The sequence below is a fragment of the Synchiropus splendidus genome, chromosome 4 (genome assembly GCF_027744825.2).
Source record: "Synchiropus splendidus isolate RoL2022-P1 chromosome 4, RoL_Sspl_1.0, whole genome shotgun sequence".
Classification (NCBI taxonomy): Eukaryota; Metazoa; Chordata; class Actinopteri; order Syngnathiformes; family Callionymidae; genus Synchiropus; species Synchiropus splendidus.
The window spans coordinates 4,834,335-4,854,548 of record NC_071337.1 but is presented as its reverse complement, the minus strand read 5'-3'; the positions used below and the strand labels follow the sequence as shown (position 1 = coordinate 4,854,548).

Below are 20,214 nucleotides of genomic sequence, written 5' to 3'. Positions count from 1 at the left end.
GAAAATCGAACCGGAAGTGACGTGCTGTCGCGCTGGTGAGGTTTTGTTTACTGACTGGCGGGGAAACCCGGAGCAGCTCCTCGGATTGATGGTGAACAACATCGGCTATAACTCATGTCCGTGCCGCCGGAGAGCAGACGGAGGTGCCGAAGCGAAGGTTCGTGGATGTCTGGAGCGGATGGCGAGTACGAATTGGAACACCGGCTAAACAAAGCTAGCTGCTGTTGAACAGCTGCTCTCAGATGTAGCTCATTTTAATTGAAGGAGGAAGGCGACCAAACCGGATTGAAAGATGGCGAGCTGTTGCATTTTCATTTGCTTTGCAAGAAAAGTTCATGTTAATCTAATAGAATTTAACGCTACTCTGTACTGTGGGAGTTGCCGAACATGGACTGAAAAATGCTCCAACGCGAAAGTTGTCGACTTAATACCTGACCGCACCAGTGCGTCGTACAGCTATATGTTTATTGTGACTTGGCAGTATTCATGATATTTCATCTGTTACGGACATGTCAACGTATATTGAATCGAGATTTAAAAATATATTGGACTGGCGCCATCTTGAATTCCACTACGGCGAGTCTAGTAGGACATTCGTCAACAGCGAAGCTGGTATCGATCCTTTATTATGACGTTTTACGTTTATTTTGACGCCATAAAATTGAGCGTCATGAACAAATTCCATGTAGTCAGACTGCGATTGATTAATCAATACTCTAAATTTTGATCTGCCACAACACAGAATGGCCATTTTCAATGTGTAGTTTGCGTTTGACAGACAGTCCATAAAGTCTATGCCTTTTAAAACATTTATTACAAAGACTGGTGATGGGATATCTCAACTACATTTTTGCTTTTGGTTATCAAAGTTTTGAATCACGTGATGAAGACGCAGAAAGTCACAATAAAATCAAAAAATGTTTTACTAATGTGATCTAGTCTAAAATTATTATATGGATGATTATTACACCATACACATGACATTGAGTGAGTAGCAATCTTCTTCGCGGCTGTTACTGGCCTAGACATGACTGACCGAATATGTGCTAGCATGTGTGCAGGATGCAGGTGCAGACAACTCATAACAGAAAACAGGGGGTTATGGGAGCGTACCACAGTGTAGTAGCAAGTGCTCTTTGTCCTGATGTCAGCTCTGCTTCCTCACAGACTCATGAAATTCTTTCAGTACTTCAGTATGACTTTTTCAGCATGATTTGGCAGAGGCAGAAAAAGTCTCATCAAAATTGTAAACTTAAATGACTCCATTGTTCTTTCACTTGATGGTACAGGAACACCATTTTCCATTCCCTCTTCTTTCATTCAGCCTTTCAAAGATGCTTGTCTACACTTACTTTGTTTTTTGCTGTAATGTACAAAAAAAATCCTGAAGATATGATGTGTTTGCATCAAGATAACAGGCGTTATTTTTGTGTCACTGTAGGAAGTGCAGTTGATCACCCATGCATGTTGGCCACTGAGGCAAGAGCATGACTTGCAACAATGAGAAGCTTGATCTGGATGCTGAGCCACGAGCGGGGCAAGATGACAGCGACTTCGCCAACTCCAGTCTTGTCATCCCCATGGGTATGTGCGCACACACACACATATCACAGGTTTGTCACGCCATCTTGGTGTACCTTGGTCCACTCATACCTATAATGCTTCCCCCAGCCTCTCATCCTACCTACCCATCCAAAACACATGGCTCACCTTAACCTGGACTCTTAACTTAAGACCTCACAAGGTTAACCTGAGGCTTAACCTTGTGGGGTCCAGCAAAAGGTCCCCGCAAAAGTATAAAGGCCCCACAAAAGGGTGTTTTCCCCAAAATTGGACGCCCATAGGATAGATATGTTTAAACACACACACACAGACCCACACAATCGAACGAAGATCTAATGATGTACATATCTGCAGATGAAGATGAAAACTTGACGGAGCCACCTCAAGTGAGAGCAGTGAAGAGGAGGCGCAGGCAGCAGTGTGAGGAGGAGGAAGAGCTGGGGAGTGAAGCCGCAGGAGTGATTGACATGGAGCTGGACCAGTCACTGGAGGCCAAGTCCAGGCAGCTCCACCTGAGCAGCGTCAACGTGCGCAACATCATCCACGTGAGTTCCAATAACCGCCGTTTGGAATTCATGTCAGAGCTGAACTTTGACCCTCCACCAGGAGGTAATAACCAACGAGCATGTGGTCGCCATGATGAAGGCGGCCATCAATGAGACAGAAGCCACGCCCCCATTTGTGAGTTCCTTTCTACTGCCTGCCAGTTTGCTCCCTGCGCATCATTCATATTTTTATTCTGTTACTGTCATTTGCAGGAACCAAAAATGACCAGGTCAAAGTTCAAAGAGGTTGTCGAGAGTGGAGTGGTGAGGAAAGCTGCATGTGCATCATGTGATCCTGTCGAAGCAATGTTATGACTGTTCATTGTCCTTCAGGTGATTCCTGCCTGGAACCTCTCTCCAATAAAGAAGAGTGATGACACCATCAAGGTACTGAGAGAGGCATGTACTGTAGCGCAGATGAACATTTGCTCTGCTAAGCTTTGCCTTCCTCTTCTTCCAGCAACCTCAGTTCATTGACATCGCGCTGCCTGACGAAGACTCATCCGATGATGAAGAGTATCGGCCAGATGAAGACGAAGATGACGAGACGGCTGAAGACGTGAGCTTCGGAAATGGAACTTTCACCTGACTGCACGACTGACTCTCACTCCCCTGCAGACGCTGCTGGAGAGTGATATGGAGAGCACAGCGTCGTCACCACGAGGACGGAACTTTCTCCGAGGGGAAGAAGACAGCTGCAGTCCATGGCAGGTACCAGGTGATCCATGGAGTGTTAGCCCCTTTTCTCCCCAGAACAACAGCCTCCCACTTCATAGATGGATTAGCTACTCACTCCAGTACTACAGTAAAGCCATGCTCTCCTCCTCCGTAGTCCTCAAGATCGCGGCGGCGTCTGGCACCGGTCTCCATGGGCCCACCTCCACCTCCCAAAGCCCTGCCCCCAAAGCCCATGACTGACAGCCTGTTCCTGGAGAAGCTCCATGCAGTTGAAGAGGAGTTGGCAGTGTGTTCTGACCCGTATCAGGTAGAGTCTGGGCCCTCTAGACCAGGGGTTCTTAACCTTTTTGATCTGGGGCCCACCTTCCCAGAACAAATGGGACCGGGGCCAATTCAATAGAACTGGCTTAATAGAATAGGCTTAAAACAAAAAAACTTTTAGTGGCCCTCAAGGAGGTGCTCGCTGCCCAACCAAGGGCCCCGGCCCTATGGTTAAGAATCACTGCTCTAGAGCTCCCACCATGTCCATTATTTGTGGCCCCTGAACTGTTATTACTGAACCCCCCTGAGTTGCTGATGTAATTTAACAAACACATTTTACATGACTGTAACTCCTGATTATTAAAAAATGTGAGCACCATACAAGAGAATCAGGGCTTTGTGCTGTTATTACAGCAAGGCCCAGCTCTTCAACACGACGGCAGGAAACAGCAGATGCACTGGTGCAGGCTTCACAGTGCAATAACTCCTGGAGAGTTCCCTGCTGTAGAAGCTTGGGTGGGTTTGTTCATGACTCTGAGTCTCTGCTGATTCTCCTGCAGCCCCTCACTGAGTCCCACAGTGATGTGGGGCTGATGGCTTACCGCACCAGATCCAAGCGCCCGCTGCGTAACGTTCCTCTCGACCAGCTGGAGGCGGAGCTGCAGGCTCCCGACATCACTCCCGACATGTATGACTCAAACCACGCCCACGAGGACAGGGAGTGGACCGACTGGCTGAGAGGCCTGATGCGCTCCCACGTGGATAATGAAGGTGAGGCCTGGGATTGGATCCGGTCCACTTGGTTCTGTTCACTGACCGTGCTGTTTGTCCCAGACGAGTGTGATGACGACGACGACCCAGAGTACAACTTCTTGTCAGACATCGATGAACCCGACCTGGAGGACTACCGGGATGACAAGGCCGTCCGCATCACCAGTCAGTGCATCTCTGCAGTTCAAAGTGCACATGAGAGAAAACACAAAAACACTCACATTGATATTGGACGGTTGTGTGCTTTTCAGAGAAGGAACTCAATGAACTAATGGAGGAGCTGTTTGAAACGGTGAGGCCTCCACTCAAAGCTGTGTTTCTGTAGTACCATCTTCACACACATACTCGTTCTGCTCTCTTTGTGGGGACATCCATGCCATAACCCTTTCCCCAGCCTCTCCCCCTAAACCTAACCATCCAACCATTATTTTGAAGTTTTAATCCTCCAATTTCGCCTTGGCTTTGTTAGAGTTGGCAAAAATGTCCCCACACGTGTAGCTTAACCACATACACACACTTGGATTTCTATCCTTGTGGGGAACACTCATGGCCATAACCCTTTCCCCAGTCTCTCCCCCTAAACCTAACCATACAAAACACATGGCCGACCCCACAAGTATAGCTTAACCAGGTACACACATGCATGCACACTGTGTATTTGCGTTGCTGATTGTGTGTTTGTGTTGTATCCAGTTGAAGGAGGACATATCTGGACAGGAAGTGGACGAAGAAGAAGTGCACACTGACGAGAACGCACATACCTCAGAAGAGCATCTAGTAGTGTAGGTTGACTGCACACAGACCAGCATGCAAGCATCAAAGAAACGTAGACTTGAGCTGCACAAACGTCTAACTGGACTGACGTGTGTCGCAGGACTCAGTGTGATGAGGAGGAACCGATCGCCGAGGTCCGTACGGTGAAGCAGCAGCTGGCGTTGATGCGTAAGAGACAAGAGAGAAACACGCTGAGCCCGCCTGTCTCACAGGAGCCGCACACACTCTCCCTGCTCACGAGCCAGATAAACACGCTGCAGCAGCATCTGCAACAGGTAAATACACATCAGCAATTTCACACCTACCTGACTGACCCTGTCTCTCTTAGCATGTGCAGTTGTTGACTCAAGTTCACCTGCTGACATCATCGGTTAGTCAACTTCAGAGTGAAGCTCAGACCACCAGGCAGTTCCTGGTAAACACCCTCCTCTTCACCCCTCAATGACCTGGGCTTTTGTGTGGTCCTAGTTATCTGTTTCTCTCTCTCTCTCAGCTGGAGTTAGATATGCTGGCTCGCAGGAGTGAAGCCTTGGGCTTACCAAGTGTGTTCCGATCCGCCAACCTCCAGGGGGCGCTGCAGCTTCTGGAAGAACTTGAGACTGAGCCTCTTCCACTTCACAGTCGCAAACACCCGTGTGATGCTCGCGGACATAGTAAGTCGGCACCCACACATGCACTTATGTAGAAAAGAAAACAGGATTGAACCAGAGGTCAGATGGTAATAAAAATATAAATGTATGTGGAAAGAAATTAATTCAATCTGCAGTCAATTGAGCCCCATTTCTATCATGTAAATTCCAGTCTGCGTTTCCCGCAATTTCCATTCTCTATTTGGTTCCTATCATCTTCAGTGATACTTGCTTCATCATTACTTGTCTAGCTTTATTAAGGACCTATTATAATTATAATTTTCGGTAAAAATACTGCACTCGCACACAAAAGCTAATTTTTTGAACTGGAAAGATTTTAAATTTACCAAGTTAAAAAAAAAAAAGAAGTGTCATATAATGTGCAAGGAGGACAGGGCCGGTCGCCAGCCAACTCAGTTTCCAGACACCTAATTCCTTCTTCGATGTCCACCTGTTTGTAGAGAGATGTTTTCCAACTCTGCCTGCTCAGCTGGCCTGGATCTTTGCCACCCGTCCAGTGTTCATGTACCCAGAGATGCTTCCCCGAGTCAGCCTCGACCCGGAACTCTACTGCCCCCGCAGGACCAACGCCTTCACTGCATCTGAGGACTGGTAACATGCGCACACTAGTCAGACGCTAGGATTCACAGCGGTCCATAAAAGTAAAGACTGTCTGCTGGTGTCGTTGCAGTCTGCTTGTTCTAGGGCTAAGACACATGGACGGGTCTTCAGATCCTGTTCAATTCGTGTCCCAGTTCTTGCTGTGCAAGTCTGCGGCTCAGATCAGACGACGGCTGCTGCAGTGTTGCCGTCCAGGTTCCCACGACAACATTGTGAAGCTATTCAAGTGCCAGCGGGTTGTGGGTGCGATGCCAGTGGCTTGTCGACGTGTGCCCGCGTCAGAGTGTCGCCCCCCAGTGGAGAGAGATTCCAAGCTTCTCCCCATGTGGCTCCAGGTAAGTCTGGCATGCGCTAGAAAAACCCTGGTTTCTCCCACTGGAACTGAAGCCTTTCTGCTCTCCACAGAGGAGTGTCCCCGTCATCTACTCTTTCATCAGACTGTATAATGCTGACTCAGCAGCCACGCCCTTTACCCCACACTCCCTTAGTCAGCGGACCCTCCTGCGCTCTGTCCACTCCTGTGCCTTCCCCCCTGGGACTCAGTACCCCCCACGCCTCCCAGCCCAACTTCGCTTTAAGAGAATTGGATTTGTCCCGGTGCCAGGTCCTGAAGCCTTATGCCGCCCTGATGGACCAATGGCAACACTCCCTCCCTCAGGTGAGGTGGTCATGGAAGAGGGCGTGGATAAGGTGGATGAGAGTGAGGAGCCACGGGTGCAGGCTGCTGAAGAAAGTAGCGAGGAGGAGGAAGAAGAAGAAGACGATAATCGACATGTTCTCTCAGAATCGTCACTAAGCTCCGCCCCCAACTCTCCTGTGGAAGAGACAGCAGGGTCATGTGACCAGGCAACCCCAGACAGGACCAAGAATCTTTGCGCCAAGAATGTCACAACTGGGTCCAACGGAGAGAGGCTCATTCTCTGGACACGGTCAGAACCACACGCAGCGATATCACACACACTCAGACATCAGTTTAACCACATCTGCGTCTTCTAGTGAGGACGACCGCATCATCCTGACTTCCTGTCAGAGGAACGGAGCCACTCAAAAGACCTTCAGGCAAATCTCTTGTAAGCTCATCAACAAATCCGCTCATCAGGTTGGTGGAGGGTGGCGCTTGGTGTGCACCGATGACGACGTCATGTTTCACGCCGTATGACCAGTGTGCCCCTTCTCTCACAGGTGAAAGTGCGATTTCATGACCTCATCAATCTTTTCCACTCCACCCACCGGCAGAAGAAGGCGGAGCCGGACTGACGGTGCCCTGACTGGGGACTGAGCACAACCCAAAGAGACTCGCAAAGGACTGGAAAACTGACATGCATGCATTGCTTGGATGGAACCACTATTTTATATTATGGTTTGTTTTTTTTTCAAATCCTAGTTTTAATTTATTTAAGAAATAAACACGCCATGACTTGTGTAGTTGACAGATCGACTCTGGTTGGTAGATGGAATTTATTTTTCTATTACCTCTACATCATTTCTAGTATTCAATATTGTTAGTATTTGAAGGAATTGATTCATGCGTCCATCCTCTACTGTCACCGCATGCTTGTCCGTATAAAAGCCTCAACAGTCATTATGGGGGGAAACTGAATTCTAATAATAATAAAAAATACACTACAGCAATTACTATTATGTGGAAAAGTCAGTTACACGTGATGGTTGTTGCTTATGATCATGGCTAATGAAGCTGATTGGAAAATGAGCTTTTACTGAAGAAAGGCTCTTATTTAGAACTAGCATCTAGGAAAGAAATAAGGCAATCTAAAACACTAATCTGAAGATAACGAATATGATCCTACGCATTTCAAATGACGTTTGTATGTATGTTTAAAGGGTGTATGTCTACACTAATAAAAAGGCTATTTTGATTTATATTGATTTTTTTTTTTTTTTACATCGATGTGGATACCGTCGCATTTTCTGCCTTAAAAGTAGAAACCTCGCCCTGTGCTCCCATTGGAGCAGGCGCCTGGCAATCACTTCAGATTGCTTACGTGATTGGTGGAGTTGCTGCCTCCGCCATTTTGCTTTCTTCCCGAATCTTCCAGCTCCTAGACTACATGCGGACAAGATGCTCGGCCAGCAAGTGCTCGTTTTGAGTAAGTACACCAGGGAGTTGTCTTGAGCGAGGGACGTGGATGTCAGGCTGAAGGGCGGCCAGTTCCATAACCCCGAGCCGCTGCTCAGAAATTCTCCAAACACGTCTGGAGCTGGTCTGACTGTCTTGCCGGGTGTTAGCATAGCCACAGCCGGCTCTTGTTAGCATGGCTTTTGCGGACTAGGAACCGCCATGGATGAAGTCCAGTTCTCCTCTGACACTAGTTGTCAATGACAGTTAAATAACAGAAAACGCACCGAGTCAAAACCGCACGGTTCGTTCACAAAACCCCGAACCACGTGTTAGCATCTCCCATTATGCTAGGCTAACATGAAAGGATGGAAGCTAACGGTCCATACATAAGTACATTTTAAACTAACAGATAGCCACTAATTTTGCACTGTTCCGTATGAGTTGCACTGTGGAATGCCCGAAACATGGTATTTGTTTATTTATTTTGGGGTGACTTGACATTATTTGAACTACAAACATGGCGTTTCCCGTGCGGCATAGGACCCTTTATTATGCGTAATTCAGCAGGACAGTGTGTCAAATCTGTTGGGTGGAGTCGGATCGCTGTTGCGGCTCCGCTAGACTCATTCATTCACTGTAGTTATGGCTTCACATTGTCCCTGTCTTGTAACCCTCTGTTCACCACCGTCCCTTAAAGCATTTCTAACCTACAAAGACTGTATTGCTTGGTTTCTTCAAACTGTCGGCCAGTGTCGCACTGCCTCCATTTATTTTAAGAAGCGGAGCCAAGGCTGCAGCACATGCAGTCGCCACCAGCTCCTGTCAGTCTGTGGGAAAGCTTTGATGAGTATTATTTCAATTAAACCTTCTGCTTTCAACACCAGTTTGTTGTTGGTCACTTCTTCTCACCCCATGGTCACTTCCTGTGCACCAGACAGGTCGTTTGCTGCAGAGTTGTGTTTATATCTCACGGTAGACACAAGACATGGCGCCCAGATTCGTGAGACGAGTATCCACCTTTCATCTGTGTATTTTTGAGACAATTGAAACAGAAATTATGATTGACCACACCCCTTTCTAATAACATAACACTGACCCTACCTCTGTTGACATTGTTTATTTTAACTTAAGAAATAATGTACTTTAAACTCGGATGTTCTCTACATTTTTTGTTTTGTGTCACTTCATTGTTCATTATAACAAATTTTCTGGTCGACAAATTGTCCCACAAATTATAGCTGCTTGTCAACATTGTTTTGAGACCAAATTAGCCATTAATGTAATGATAACACATAGAAAACAATGCAAGTACCCTCTGTTATATTTCTGTATTTTACCACTGTCATCGTAATGTCTTTTAAATAACTTTAAAAATGCATTCATAATAATCTCAGTCAATGAAACTGGAACATAATAAAACATCTAGTTGTGGTTCAGGTGAGCATGCTTGGTTTTGTTGTCACCAGTTTGACAAAGTAGCTTGTCTATGTTGTTGAAGCCAAACTATTCTCTCACTCGGGCTGTGGCTTTTGGCTCTGCAATCATGCTTTTTTTCTACCTGTATTTCACCAACATGTAGTATTTTGTGTTGAACCTTATGTGTCTCGCCAACTTGCTGAATTCTGAGGTGGCTAGCAGGAGGGTTCTCTGTGAGGCGTCTGATATCGTGGACAGAGTGAACCCTCCTGTCTGCAGGTGAAGACTGGCTACAGTAGTTAGGAGAGACAGGAAATCAAACAAGCTAATAAACACATGTCAGTCATTCGAGGCTGTCAAAGTGACCAAGCTCAGTTTTTATTATTGTAATTGACTTATTGAGTGTGGTGACAGGCCTTGTTACGATGAACAAATGGAAGCCGCAACATTTTGCATGCAAGTGATTGGTGCTCAAGCCCTTGCAAAACTCAGGTGTCTGAAACAGGCAGCAGGGTGATGTTAGGAAAACACGTCTCTTGTTGTTTCCTCAGCAGGATCGCAGCTCTTGGTTCTGTCCGCCACAATATTTGATGTCTTCATTGTAGCTTTACCTCTCTTCTGGGCTGCTCCTAACCAAAATTCATTAGTTTTCCATGAGCTTTTAGGGGCTTTTCCTCCCCAAGCAGGCTGTGAAGTGTGTACATTTTGACCATTATATTCACAATAAGTGAGGACAAACACAAAAGAGATGCACACTTCTCATTTGAAGTGCAAGTTAGGGTCTGATCTATGTCCATCTGTATTTTCTTATTGCTGGAAGGTTCAGGAGATGTTGCGATGTTTCCCACCTCACTTGAAGTGACCTGCAGGCTCTGACTCAGTGCTCAGCACTTGGTTATTTGTAACTGACAGGAATGTTATTCCTCTTCTGCACAGACCAGAACATAAAGCGGGAGTCGGGTCGGAAGGTCCAGGTCGGCAACATCACCGCCGCAAAGGCCATCGCTGATGTCATCCGGACCTGTCTGGGCCCACGGGCCATGATGAAGGTGCGGGGTGATGTGTTTGAGGGTTAAGACTACAAAATGGAGGCTGGGGAAAGGGTGATGTTAATGTATGTCAATGATGGTCCTCGCTAAGATAGGAAGACAAACATGGGTGTGTGTGTGTGTGTATGTGCACTTCAAATGACAAGTGTCCGTTCATGTGCAGATGCTGTTGGATCCTACTGGAGGAATCGTCATGACCAACGATGGAAACGCCATTCTGCGTGAGGTGAGTCTGACTCCAGCACTGCAGGGCAACTTCTTAGTTTGAAGCACATGGCGACTGTGTCTTCTGTCTCATGGAACCAGATCCAGGTGCAGCATCCTGCTGCCAAGTCCATGATTGAAATCAGTCGCACACAGGACGAGGAAGTCGGCGATGGAACCACATCAGTCATCATCCTGGGTGAGTGGGGGAGGGGCAGGGCTGAAGCTGCATGGTGAGCGAGTCCAACTGAGTCCATGTCTCTGTCCAGCGGGGGAGATGTTGTCCGCCGCAGAACAGTTCCTGGAGCAGCAGATGCATCCCACAGTCATCATCGGCGCCTACAGACAAGCACTGGACGACATGCTGGAGACGCTGACTGAGATCAGGTGCCTTCACAGTGCAGCTGATGGTTGTCGGTGCGAGCTTCCTCTCTGAACCTTGGGTCTCCCCCTCCCCCACCCCAGCACTCCTCTGGACCCCTCAGACCGGCCCCGCATGCTGCAGATCATCCACTCGGCCATCAACACCAAAGCTCTGAGCCGCTGGTCTGAGCTGGCCTGCAGCATCGCGCTGGACGCTGTCATGACCGTCACGCAGGACCGACACGGCCGCCGGGAGATCGACATCAAGAACTACGCCAAAGTGGAGAAGGTGCGGCGCCGAGGCCGTGCGAGTGGCGGCGGTCCGAGCGTGTGTTTTGACTGGGCTCATTCTGTGCTGCTCAGGTTCCTGGGGGCATCATGGAGGACTCCAGAGTCCTGAGCGGCGTCATGGTCAACAAGGATGTGACCCACTCCAAGATGAAGCGCCTGATCAAGAACCCCAGAATCATCCTGCTGGACTGCTCCCTGGAGTACAAGAAGGGCGAGAGCCAGGTGAGGTCATCATTCGGCGCTGACCTGAGCGGTCGCAAGTACTGAAGCGCGTGTGTCTGCTGTGAGACAGACGGACATAGAGATCAGCAAGGAGGAGGACTTCTCCCGCATCCTGCAGATGGAAGAGGACTACATCCAGCAGATCTGCGAGGACGTGATCCGCCTCAAGCCTGACGTGGTCTTCACTGAGAAGGGCATCTCTGGTGAGAGTGCAGTCCAGTTTTTTGGTCTGGTTTAAGCTTCAGTTGGATGAGCTCATGTGAAACTGTTTGCAGACCTGGCACAGCACTATCTGGTGAAGGCAAACATCACCGCCATCCGGCGTATCAGGAAGACTGACTGCAACCGCATCGCCAGGTAAACAAGCACCCCCCGCTCTCGCTCGCTCGCACAAGAGCAGGCCTCTTACGCAAAGCCTTGCTCCAGGGCTTGTGGCGCTCGCATCGTCAGCCGCACGGACGAGCTCCAGGAGGAGGACGTGGGCACCGGAGCTGGCCTGTTCGAGGTGAAGAAGATCGGCGACGAGTATTTCACCTTCGTGACCGAGTGCAAAGACCCCAAAGCTTGTACCATCCTGCTGCGCGGGGCCAGCAAAGAGATCCTGGCGGTGAGTCGGCAGGCTTCAGTGCTCTTCCGTGGTCCAGGCTCTCACCCGCGGTTGCTGACAGGAAGTGGAGCGAAACCTGCAGGATGCCATGCAGGTCTGCCGCAACGTGCTGCTGGAGCCCCGCCTGCTGCCTGGAGGGGGCGCCACCGAGATGGCCGTGTCCAAGAGGCTGATGGAGCGATCCTGCGCGCTGAAAGGAATAGAACAGTGGCCGTACCGAGCCGTGGCCCAGGCCCTGGAGGTCATCCCCAGAACCCTGATTCAAAACTGCGGAGCCTCCATCATCCGGGTGCTGACGTCACTGCGGGTATGTCCCCGGGAGCGGGAGGGGCGGGGTCTGATGATTAACAGCTGATGTCCATCCGCAGGCCAAACACGCTCAGGACGACGGCCTGAACTGGGGTGTGGAGGGTGAGACGGGCACTCTGGTCGACACGTCCGTGGCTGGAATATTCGACCCCCTGGCTGTCAAGGTCCAGACCTACAAGACCGCTGTGGAGGTCAGCGCTCGAACCCAGCCCCGCCCACTTTCACAAACATTCTAACGTCACCCTCTTTTGTTTTCAGACGGCCATCTTGCTGCTGCGCATCGATGACATCATCTCCGGTCACAAGAAGGACAAAGGTCAGCAGACCGGCGGAGACGAGTAGAACCAATAAAATATTGTTCACCACGGTCGACGGCTGTCTCTTTATTATGTACATTTATTAAGAGGATTGACAAAAGGGGGCGGTGTCAGATGGATTCGATCTGCCGCCTCACTTTCTCCGATGCCAGTCGGTCCAAACGGCGCTGACGTCTGACCACCAGGAAGGCAAAGAGAACGGTGAGAACCAAGAGAACAGACTCGAACCTCCAGAAAAGACGATCATCCAGCAGAAATGAGCGGCAGCTGCACAGGAAGGTCAAGCTTAAGGTTATGGACCAAAACTCTGCGATTCCCGCCTCACCTCTTGTACTCGTCACGGTTGGACCTGGTACAGTTGACCCGCTCCACGTAGCCGGTGGCGGCACACGACGTCCAGGTCTTCTGTTGAAACAAAGTCCAGTTGAGTTCGGTCCAGACAAACTGGAGCCGTGCGGCTGCTCTCACCGACTGGAAGGCCGTGCACTGCGAGCACTCGGTCGTCACCACAAAGTCCTCCAGCAGCCAGCACGGCGCCGCCGGGGTCTCTGACTTGTCTTCGCTGAGCAGCACCGACCCAAACACCCTGAAAGACCAGAGTCCGTTTGAACGGTCACGACAAACAAATACACAAACTATTCGTCAGTACTTTGATGGGCGTCTGCGCGTACAGCTTAAAGACAATGTGGCTGATGCATGAACTGTGTCGACTCTGCAAAAAATGCGTCTAATGGTGTGTATAAGTCAACAGGCAACTGCTGTAACAATCTCATCTCACAGTTCCTTGTCAATGGTTCCTTTTGTTTATCTCAGATGTTCTGATTCAAATTAATTTCAAGGTAACTCTTAGTTCACTATTCACATTATGTTTTGTGAGAAACGCAACAGACTTCAAAAACATTGAAAAAACGGTTTTTTTAACAGATTTGTAAAAGCTAATTCCTCCTCATTCACAACGTTTTCACTTAGATTTCCCCATTTTGACACATGTTCACATTATTTGAAGTTATGGGCTAATACAGTATGAAGGTACGAGCTTAAATATTATCGTATACACCAGGTCATCAAAACAGCGTCAGCTCGTTCTGTCAAGTCGATGGCCTGCAGGGATTTTTGATGTCCAGCAGGTGGCAGTGTTCAGTGACACAGCGCCAACATAGAGTGTCATTGTGTCGAAACGCTTCATGACGCCTCTATTTACCCATCGCTAGAACTTGGGTTCAGTACCTGCACCAGCCTCCTATTTTAAGAACAAATCCAAAGAGCACAACGCCGACGCCAGAACAGTGACTCACCGCAGCGTGACCAGGGTCCAGAAGAGGGCGTGCAGGAGTAGAACCCTGGGTCGACAGCAGGTCACCGGGACCCGCCAGCCACCCTCCATCAACCAGGAACAGCAGGACGCCACACTGACCCCTGCTGGTGGGAAACAAAACAGTCGCGGTGGAGCGAGCAGGAAAGACGTTTCAAGCGTAAGGAGCTAACTATAACTGCGTTTTCTATTCCACTAAAGGTGGAGTTTCGAATTCAACGTCAGTTTTCCGCACATCCCTCACATCCCGTTATAACGCATCGGTCGCTAGCAGTGATGCTTTAACGGTATCGCCGGGCGTAAAGCCTGAACAAAAACTAAAACGTCGCACATGGACACAACCGAAGGCAGAATTCTCTACGTTTCTAGCAAATCCAGGATATTATTTACCTTAAAGTTGATCGGAAAAAGCTAATAGTTAGCCAAACAACAGCAGCGACGCCATCTTAGTTTACAGGAAGCGTTGGGTGATGACCTCAGCTTCCGGGAAAACCTTCAAAATAAAAGGCTTTTCGCTGGTTCTTCTGTTCCAGGCAACTATCAAGCCTTTTAATTATCCTGTAGTACCGAGATCCTTGCTTTAAAGGTTCATGGCTTTCCCACCATAGATATAAATAAAGGAAGCATACACTTTTTCATACATCATTATTTATTAAAAACAACCAAAAAACAGAGTCCAAGACCAGCAGACTCACAACCATCAGCAAGTTTTCTGGAAGACAAAGACCAAATAGATACCTGCGACACATGAAAACAGGTGGGTTACACAATGTTAGTTGGTGTAACTAACCCGACCCTGCAGCACTTACTAGTGGCCTCCCACTCAGACCGACTCAGGGTGCCCTGCAGAGAAGAGAAAAGCCGTGGTCAGCGTGCTCCGCCGCCTCTGTAGCATCAGACACTTACCAGTGCAGGTTTGAAACCGTCGCCGGAGATGTTGTAGTGGGCTTCGGCGTGGCTGTACTCAGCAGGGTTGGGAGGCCCATCTTCACAAGGGTACGGCTGCAGGCGGAACACAGGCGTGTCAGGCTCTGGGTGTGGACCCGAGGGGGACTTCGGTCACGGGTGGTTGGCTCACCTCCAGCGCACCCATTTTCATCATCAGATTTCGGTGTCGATCTATTTTAATTTTTTCCTGGAAAAAGTCAGAGAATCGCTGCTTCGTGACCAGACGCATCCCGTAACGCTTGGCCATCCTGTCGGAGAGAAGCGGAACGTTAGAATCCATCTGTCAGGTTTCCACAGAAATCCAAGTCTGTTTGAAAACACAGAGGAGAAGGGACGGGCGATATGGACCAAAAAATTATCACGATAAATACATTTTCATTCTGTTCCGTGTGTTGAACACTGCAATCTCTCTTGAAACTGTTTTATGATGAAACTTCATCATTATTGGTTTATGTTTCAATATAATAGTGAAGTGTAAAGATGAGAAACTCAATGTTTCAGGTCTCTGGTAGAAGCCGCTGGTGTCCGACAGGCTGCTCTGCCAGCTTTATTTAGGGGTTAAATGGAGCCGTCTGTCTGCTGTATCTCATGTGTCTTAACAGTTGACTTGAACTATGGAGCAGTCTGGACACATTTCCTAGATGCTATTGAATAAACCTTAGAAATCAGGTGAAGAAATGATCATGGAGTCAGATTCTATTCTCCAGATCATTATACAAACTGTCAGTCTGTCAGTTTTTTGTGAGAAGGAGCATTTGATCTTCACGCAGCAGCTTGGTTCCACCCAGCTCTACAGTCTACTAAGCTGAGCAGAGCTGGAGATACTGTGGCAATACTCACTGCTCCAAAAGGGGGAAGTAGACGAGAAACTCAGGCACATCCACCACCTCCTCCAGGTGGAAGTGGTAGCGGCAGCCGAACAGCGGGTATGAGCCTCGGCTCTCAAACTTCACCTGGAAGACCTCGTTGCCGAACCCCAGCGAGTCTGAGGCCTCCAGCCGTTTCCTGTGGAGAACAACAAGTCAGGAGCAAAGCGCCAAAAGAGGACGATGGTTGGGCTCATACACGATCTCATAGGCGTCGGGGGTGGTTCCCACGAAGAAGCCTCCGGGCTTCAGCCGCTCGCAGGCGTTCCTCAACATGAGCTCTGCCTTCTGCTCCGACTCAAAGGCGTAATGGTACACAAACTGACAGCTGCAGATGTCGAAGGTCTGCTCCGGAGGCTCCAGCTTCTCTGCCAGGACTTCCTGGAAGGAGGGTCCAGCGTCAGCCGTGCCCCCGTGGACCCAGACTCCAGCCTCACCTTGGTGCAGTCAGCTGTGATGAACTGAGCGCTGAAGATGTCGTCACGGCGACCGCGGCGCTGCATGTCCTCATAGCGGCTCTGACACTGTTCTACTGACACACCAGCAATGTCTGCAGGAGGCAGAGCCAAAGGTCATGACCTTCCCTGGCAAACACATCCACAAACTTGACACCAGACCGACACTTCGCCTTGCTGTTGGCAGGTCCAAATGCTTCGGTAACTGATATCTGTTATAAGGTAAGGTGACTCAGTCGATGTAAAGCAAAGTGCTGTTTCGTAAACTTTAACTTGATAAAACTTTGAAACGACAAACAGTTAAAGCTTTAGTTTGATGCGAAGCAGCTCTACAAGTGCCTGTTGTTTACCGAAGGAAAAAAAAAGGACTCCTTTTATAACCTTAGACCTCCCACACAAAAGGGCTGCTTACCAGCACACACCAGGTGATGGATCCCACCTCTCCTCCACTTCAGCAGGTCGCCTCCTTTCCCACAACCCAGGTCCAGCACGGACACCTGCCGGGCACCGGCGTCCCGGACCTGGTCCAGGACCTCACCTGTCGAGCACGGCGTCAGTGTGGCCCTCAGCACAATGGAGTACTGACCCAAGAGCAGCTACCTATCAGGACACTCTTCAGCCAGTTGTTGAAATTCCTCATGAAAAAGATGCGACTCCGACTTCGGGCACTAAGCCCCGCCTCCTTCAGCTCATTGTAGTGCGTGGCCACTGCCTGACTGTGGTCGAGTGCCTGTGAGCCAGAGCGTCAGCTTAGTGGCGGTCAATAACAGTGAACAGTTTGATCAGAGCGTGGAGAAGTCACCTGTCTTTTCACGGACGGGGACTCGTCGTCGCTGTGTTGCTGCCGTTTTGCTGCTCCCTCCCTTCCATCATCTGCCATCTTTCTGCTTGTCAAATCATCAGTGTCACACATTGTTGAAATGTTCAGCCACCACTACACTGAAAGCAACCCAGTACATATTCCTGTCCTGCAGGTGGCACTGTATATCTGTAGCTTCTCGCCACCCCAGGTTCTCCCCAGTGCTTTAGAACGGCGCCCCCTAGCTGGGATTCTTCCAGCACAGAGAGGGTTTTCAGCTGTTTTTCCTCAACATGTAGTGAAGAACGACTCACAATGTCAGCGCTTAGTCAGTTGATGACGGACTCCGCCTTTTAAGGATTGGCTCTGCCATTTGCCTAATCGCCCATCACTGCTTAGTTTTCTGTCAGGTTTATTTTGGGGTTAAATTTGGGGTGTGCGAGTCGGTGAGTGCTGCGAGATGTTTGTAGCTTGGTCATGATCAGCAGGAAGAGATAACAGCATGAGAAGCCACAGGGGTGAATCATGAAACTGCTTGATAAACAATTGAATTCAAGGGTTTTGTGGGGGGTGCAGTTAAGGGGGCGCTTCAATGGACGTCCAGTTCTGCGATGTCAACATGCCACCAATTCTCAACAAGTAGTTCATCGTGTGCGGTTCCAGAATATGACTCAACTCCCAGGCAAACTCCACCTGTAATATGTCAACAATTTCAAATGGCCAACAACAGTTTTAAACACTGACAGTTATGTAACTAAAAATGAGACGAGAAACTAAGACAATAAGAGGGAACCAACTTCCAGATCACATCAGAAAGTGTACAATTACTTGGGAGTTAAAAGCAACTTTTCAGCCATTGCTTCAGTGCTCCTGTACATATAATGTGTTATATTTCCAGTGAGACATATTTTATGTTTGAATAAAACGACAGGATGTTTGTCCTCCACAGGAGCTGGATCACGTGTCCCTCTTGTTTACTTTCATTCTCTCCTTTCTTTCATCGCTCCTAGTAAGGAATATGCCACACACAGAACATTTGCCACTTTATTGGCGACAGCTGCTGTGCTTCATGAGTCAAACTGTTCGGCAAATATGCGCAACTCTGGTTTGGTCCCTTTAAGATTTAAAGCCAAAGAATGGTGTGTGGTCGAATAGTCAGTCAAAGCTTCCATCACACAAACGCCTCCAGCAAATACGATCAGGGCGAGTGTTAGAAACGTGTGTCTGTGCGGTTCTGAGTTTACGTCCTGTTTCAACTTTAGACACAAGGTTCGGTTTGATACCAACCAGAGGCACGTGAGCTGTTAGCCACTTAGCTCGCTTCTGCTGCTGCAGAGCTCCGGTTGATAAACAGGGCGAAACTCGATAGAAGAACGATTTAAAACATGCTGCGGGGAACACAGACTGCAACCCAATAACACCCGAATCGGTTCGGTTTCGCTCCTGTGACTCCACATGACGTCACTGCGCAATGTTTTTAACTTGGTGCGTTAGCAGCAAGCTACATCTGTTCGCGCCACAGAGACTGCGGCGGGAATTTAACAGACACACGAGCCAAGCTAAAAGCACCCAACTCCGACACGACAGATTGTGGCTCAGGTCTCAATATCACTGGAAACAAACGTAATGTTTTTTTAAAGCGACTCACCGGGTGGCTGATCCAGGCGGGTTACAAACGAGCATGCGCAAATGGCTTTCCGGTTCCCTTGGAAGGTGCTCGCTGCTGCCCTCTTCTGACCGCCGGTGGTGGTGAGGGGTCACCTGTGGGTGGAGTTCCGGTGTCAAAGACCCCCTTTGTGTTTGGAAAGAGACCCCGGCGAAGCTTTGAAACATGGTAAGGTCACATAATTAAGTCTGCTGGACCACGGCCATCCCGGGGGCGCCAACCCCCCGATGAACAAAAACCCTGCCGGAGTTTGGTTTGAAGGAGAAACCCAGTATGAGGTGAGAGGGGGGCATTGTGCTGGTATGAAGCCAGGACTTTCAAAGGTAGTGAATGCTCACAAACACACCCACATTTTTTAAAAGATCCTGAGGAGAAGCACCTGAGATGGACCGAGACATAAACAAACCCTAATAAGTTCATTCCCACCAGCATCTTTTGAACCTTTTTTTTTTATCTCCGGTTAGAGAGGGTCGAAGGGTGAGTTAACCCTGGTAAACAAAGATATTCCCAGTGTTCTGGGCCCATCACGTTTATTTCGTTGGAGCAGAATCCCGTCCGTCTGGTTTTTGAACCTGGCCCGATTGGTCCACTGAGTCAGGTGTCTTCACTTCTCTGTCCCGGCTGTGACAGAGGAGGACGTCACGCCCCGAGACGCAATCCAAGCACATTTGAATTTTAGCTAAAGCACCCTCATCTCTTTAAATGCAGCAATTTCAGAGCAGTGTCTTCAGCCAAGCAATGAAAATTGACAGCCTCATCCACTGGCTGCTTTTTAATTGTTTGTAATAATCCTTTATGACAAAATGGAGAATGGGAAATCATTTATATTAATTTACTTTATTCAAATAAATAAAAAAAGCAAATCTGTACCTTTGAGATTGTTTTAATAAATAAACGATAAAGTACACAAAATAGCTTGGCAAGAATGCGCCGCATCTCCACCTCCACAGATGAATGCATGAAAATATGATGAAATCTAAGTAAAGAAACACAAGTCAACGTGAGACCGAATCTGTTGGAACATTTCCTTATGCCGGACCAAATAAACCCTGGCATAGAGCCATACTCGGCCTGTTCTAGAGCAGCATTTTTCAACCATTGTGCTGTAGGAACTGATCCAACGTCACTTTATTTGTCCTTAGATAGAGGTGGGTGATATGATGACATTAAATCGTGAACCATTAGAACGTGTTGACGATCTACCAACGTGAGCAGGTCACATGGATTCGGTCACATTCATTCTATACACTATAGATCTATGCTGATGCACAGATTCGTCCGTCGGTGCTTCTCCCCCCACACACTTACAGCAAAGACGCCGCTGAAATGCAGAATTTCGACGTGCTTTTAATCCTAATGCGCCTCTAACTTGACCACAAGACAGAAAGATGGATTGTTGGTGGTCGGACCCGTAACTCCAAAACTATCTGCACCGCAGGCACCACGGCTAACGTGACATCTCACTTCA

The 20,214-nt window shown here is 48.6% G+C and overlaps 4 protein-coding genes across 7 annotated transcripts; 2 read left to right on the top strand and 2 right to left on the bottom strand.

The window, feature by feature from the left end:
* The first annotated feature begins 4 nt into the window (after positions 1–4).
* On the top strand, positions 5–7,723 carry gon4la (gon-4 like a). Of its 2 annotated transcripts, XM_053861534.1 has the most exons (21): positions 5–157; positions 1,442–1,584; positions 1,918–2,108; positions 2,170–2,244; positions 2,322–2,372; positions 2,442–2,495; positions 2,569–2,667; positions 2,727–2,819; positions 2,941–3,093; positions 3,608–3,818; positions 3,882–3,983; positions 4,070–4,110; positions 4,512–4,600; positions 4,693–4,867; positions 4,921–5,007; positions 5,086–5,245; positions 5,683–5,833; positions 5,913–6,177; positions 6,248–6,771; positions 6,839–6,941; positions 7,025–7,723. In XM_053861534.1, exons 2-21 carry the CDS (start codon positions 1,488–1,490, stop codon positions 7,097–7,099), a joined length of 2,796 nt encoding a protein of 931 aa, XP_053717509.1. In that variant the 5' UTR covers positions 5–157; positions 1,442–1,487; the 3' UTR covers positions 7,100–7,723. The 2 variants fall into 2 exon arrangements, with proteins under 2 accessions (XP_053717509.1, XP_053717510.1); XM_053861535.1 differs by lacking the exons at positions 5–157; positions 1,442–1,584; positions 1,918–2,108 and having other exon boundaries at positions 2,727–2,826.
* A 116-nt stretch (positions 7,724–7,839) lies between these two features.
* Positions 7,840–12,750, top strand: cct3 (chaperonin containing TCP1, subunit 3 (gamma)). The gene is made up of 13 exons (XM_053862409.1): positions 7,840–7,950; positions 10,275–10,387; positions 10,551–10,613; positions 10,694–10,790; positions 10,861–10,978; positions 11,057–11,243; positions 11,318–11,467; positions 11,538–11,670; positions 11,743–11,824; positions 11,894–12,074; positions 12,136–12,381; positions 12,443–12,574; positions 12,642–12,750. Exons 1-13 carry the CDS (start codon positions 7,923–7,925, stop codon positions 12,723–12,725), a joined length of 1,614 nt encoding a protein of 537 aa, XP_053718384.1. The 5' UTR covers positions 7,840–7,922; the 3' UTR covers positions 12,726–12,750.
* Positions 12,751–12,753: 3 nt separating this feature from the next.
* Positions 12,754–14,507, bottom strand: jtb (jumping translocation breakpoint). 3 transcript variants are annotated; one of them, XM_053862410.1, is made up of 5 exons: positions 14,403–14,507; positions 13,996–14,119; positions 13,169–13,286; positions 13,026–13,105; positions 12,754–12,967 (listed from the first exon to the last, which is right to left on the bottom strand). In XM_053862410.1, the coding sequence occupies exons 2-5, from the start codon at positions 14,082–14,084 to the stop codon at positions 12,811–12,813; spliced, it is 444 nt and encodes a 147-aa protein (XP_053718385.1). In that variant the 5' UTR covers positions 14,085–14,119; positions 14,403–14,507; the 3' UTR covers positions 12,754–12,810. The 3 variants fall into 3 exon arrangements, with proteins under 3 accessions (XP_053718385.1, XP_053718387.1, XP_053718386.1); XM_053862412.1 differs by having other exon boundaries at positions 13,026–13,102; XM_053862411.1 differs by having other exon boundaries at positions 13,996–14,116; positions 14,403–14,492.
* Positions 14,508–14,643: 136 nt separating this feature from the next.
* rnmt (RNA (guanine-7-) methyltransferase) lies at positions 14,644–18,792 on the bottom strand. The gene is made up of 11 exons (XM_053862886.1): positions 18,729–18,792; positions 17,084–17,165; positions 16,882–17,011; positions 16,694–16,819; positions 16,264–16,376; positions 16,026–16,207; positions 15,801–15,965; positions 15,091–15,208; positions 14,919–15,014; positions 14,822–14,855; positions 14,644–14,750 (listed from the first exon to the last, which is right to left on the bottom strand). Exons 1-11 carry the CDS (start codon positions 18,761–18,763, stop codon positions 14,713–14,715), a joined length of 1,119 nt encoding a protein of 372 aa, XP_053718861.1. The 5' UTR covers positions 18,764–18,792; the 3' UTR covers positions 14,644–14,712.
* Between the last annotated feature and the right edge of the window lie 1,422 nt (positions 18,793–20,214).

What these genes read in the sequence shown, in the direction of transcription:
- cct3 (XM_053862409.1), top strand. Translation starts at nt 7,923, where the DNA reads ATGCTCGGCCAGCAAGTGCTCGTTTTGA. An exon ending in CCAGCAAGTGCTCGTTTTGA is followed by an intron (nt 7,951 to 10,274) that starts GTAAGTACACCA and finishes TCTTCTGCACAG; the next exon opens with ACCAGAACATAAAGCGGGAG. An exon ending in GACTGCAACCGCATCGCCAG is followed by an intron (nt 11,825 to 11,893) that starts GTAAACAAGCAC and finishes GCCTTGCTCCAG; the next exon opens with GGCTTGTGGCGCTCGCATCG.
- gon4la (XM_053861534.1), top strand. Translation starts at nt 1,488, where the DNA reads ATGACTTGCAACAATGAGAAGCTTGATCTGGATGCTGAGCCACGAGCG. An exon ending in ACGTGCGCAACATCATCCAC is followed by an intron (nt 2,109 to 2,169) that starts GTGAGTTCCAAT and finishes ACCCTCCACCAG; the next exon opens with GAGGTAATAACCAACGAGCA. An exon ending in GTGTGATGCTCGCGGACATA is followed by an intron (nt 5,246 to 5,682) that starts GTAAGTCGGCAC and finishes ACCTGTTTGTAG; the next exon opens with AGAGATGTTTTCCAACTCTG.
- jtb (XM_053862410.1), bottom strand. Translation starts at nt 14,084, where the DNA reads ATGGAGGGTGGCTGGCGGGTCCCGGTGACCTGCTGTCGACCCAGGGTT. An exon ending in TGGACCCTGGTCACGCTGCG is followed by an intron (nt 13,287 to 13,995) that starts GTGAGTCACTGT and finishes CTGGTCTTTCAG; the next exon opens with GGTGTTTGGGTCGGTGCTGC. An exon ending in AGTGCACGGCCTTCCAGTCG is followed by an intron (nt 13,106 to 13,168) that starts GTGAGAGCAGCC and finishes TTGTTTCAACAG; the next exon opens with AAGACCTGGACGTCGTGTGC.
- rnmt (XM_053862886.1), bottom strand. Translation starts at nt 18,763, where the DNA reads ATGCTCGTTTGTAACCCGCCTGGATCAGCCACCCG. An exon ending in CCCCGTCCGTGAAAAGACAG is followed by an intron (nt 17,012 to 17,083) that starts GTGACTTCTCCA and finishes TCTGGCTCACAG; the next exon opens with GCACTCGACCACAGTCAGGC. An exon ending in ACGGTTTCAAACCTGCACTG is followed by an intron (nt 14,856 to 14,918) that starts GTAAGTGTCTGA and finishes TCTTCTCTGCAG; the next exon opens with GGCACCCTGAGTCGGTCTGA.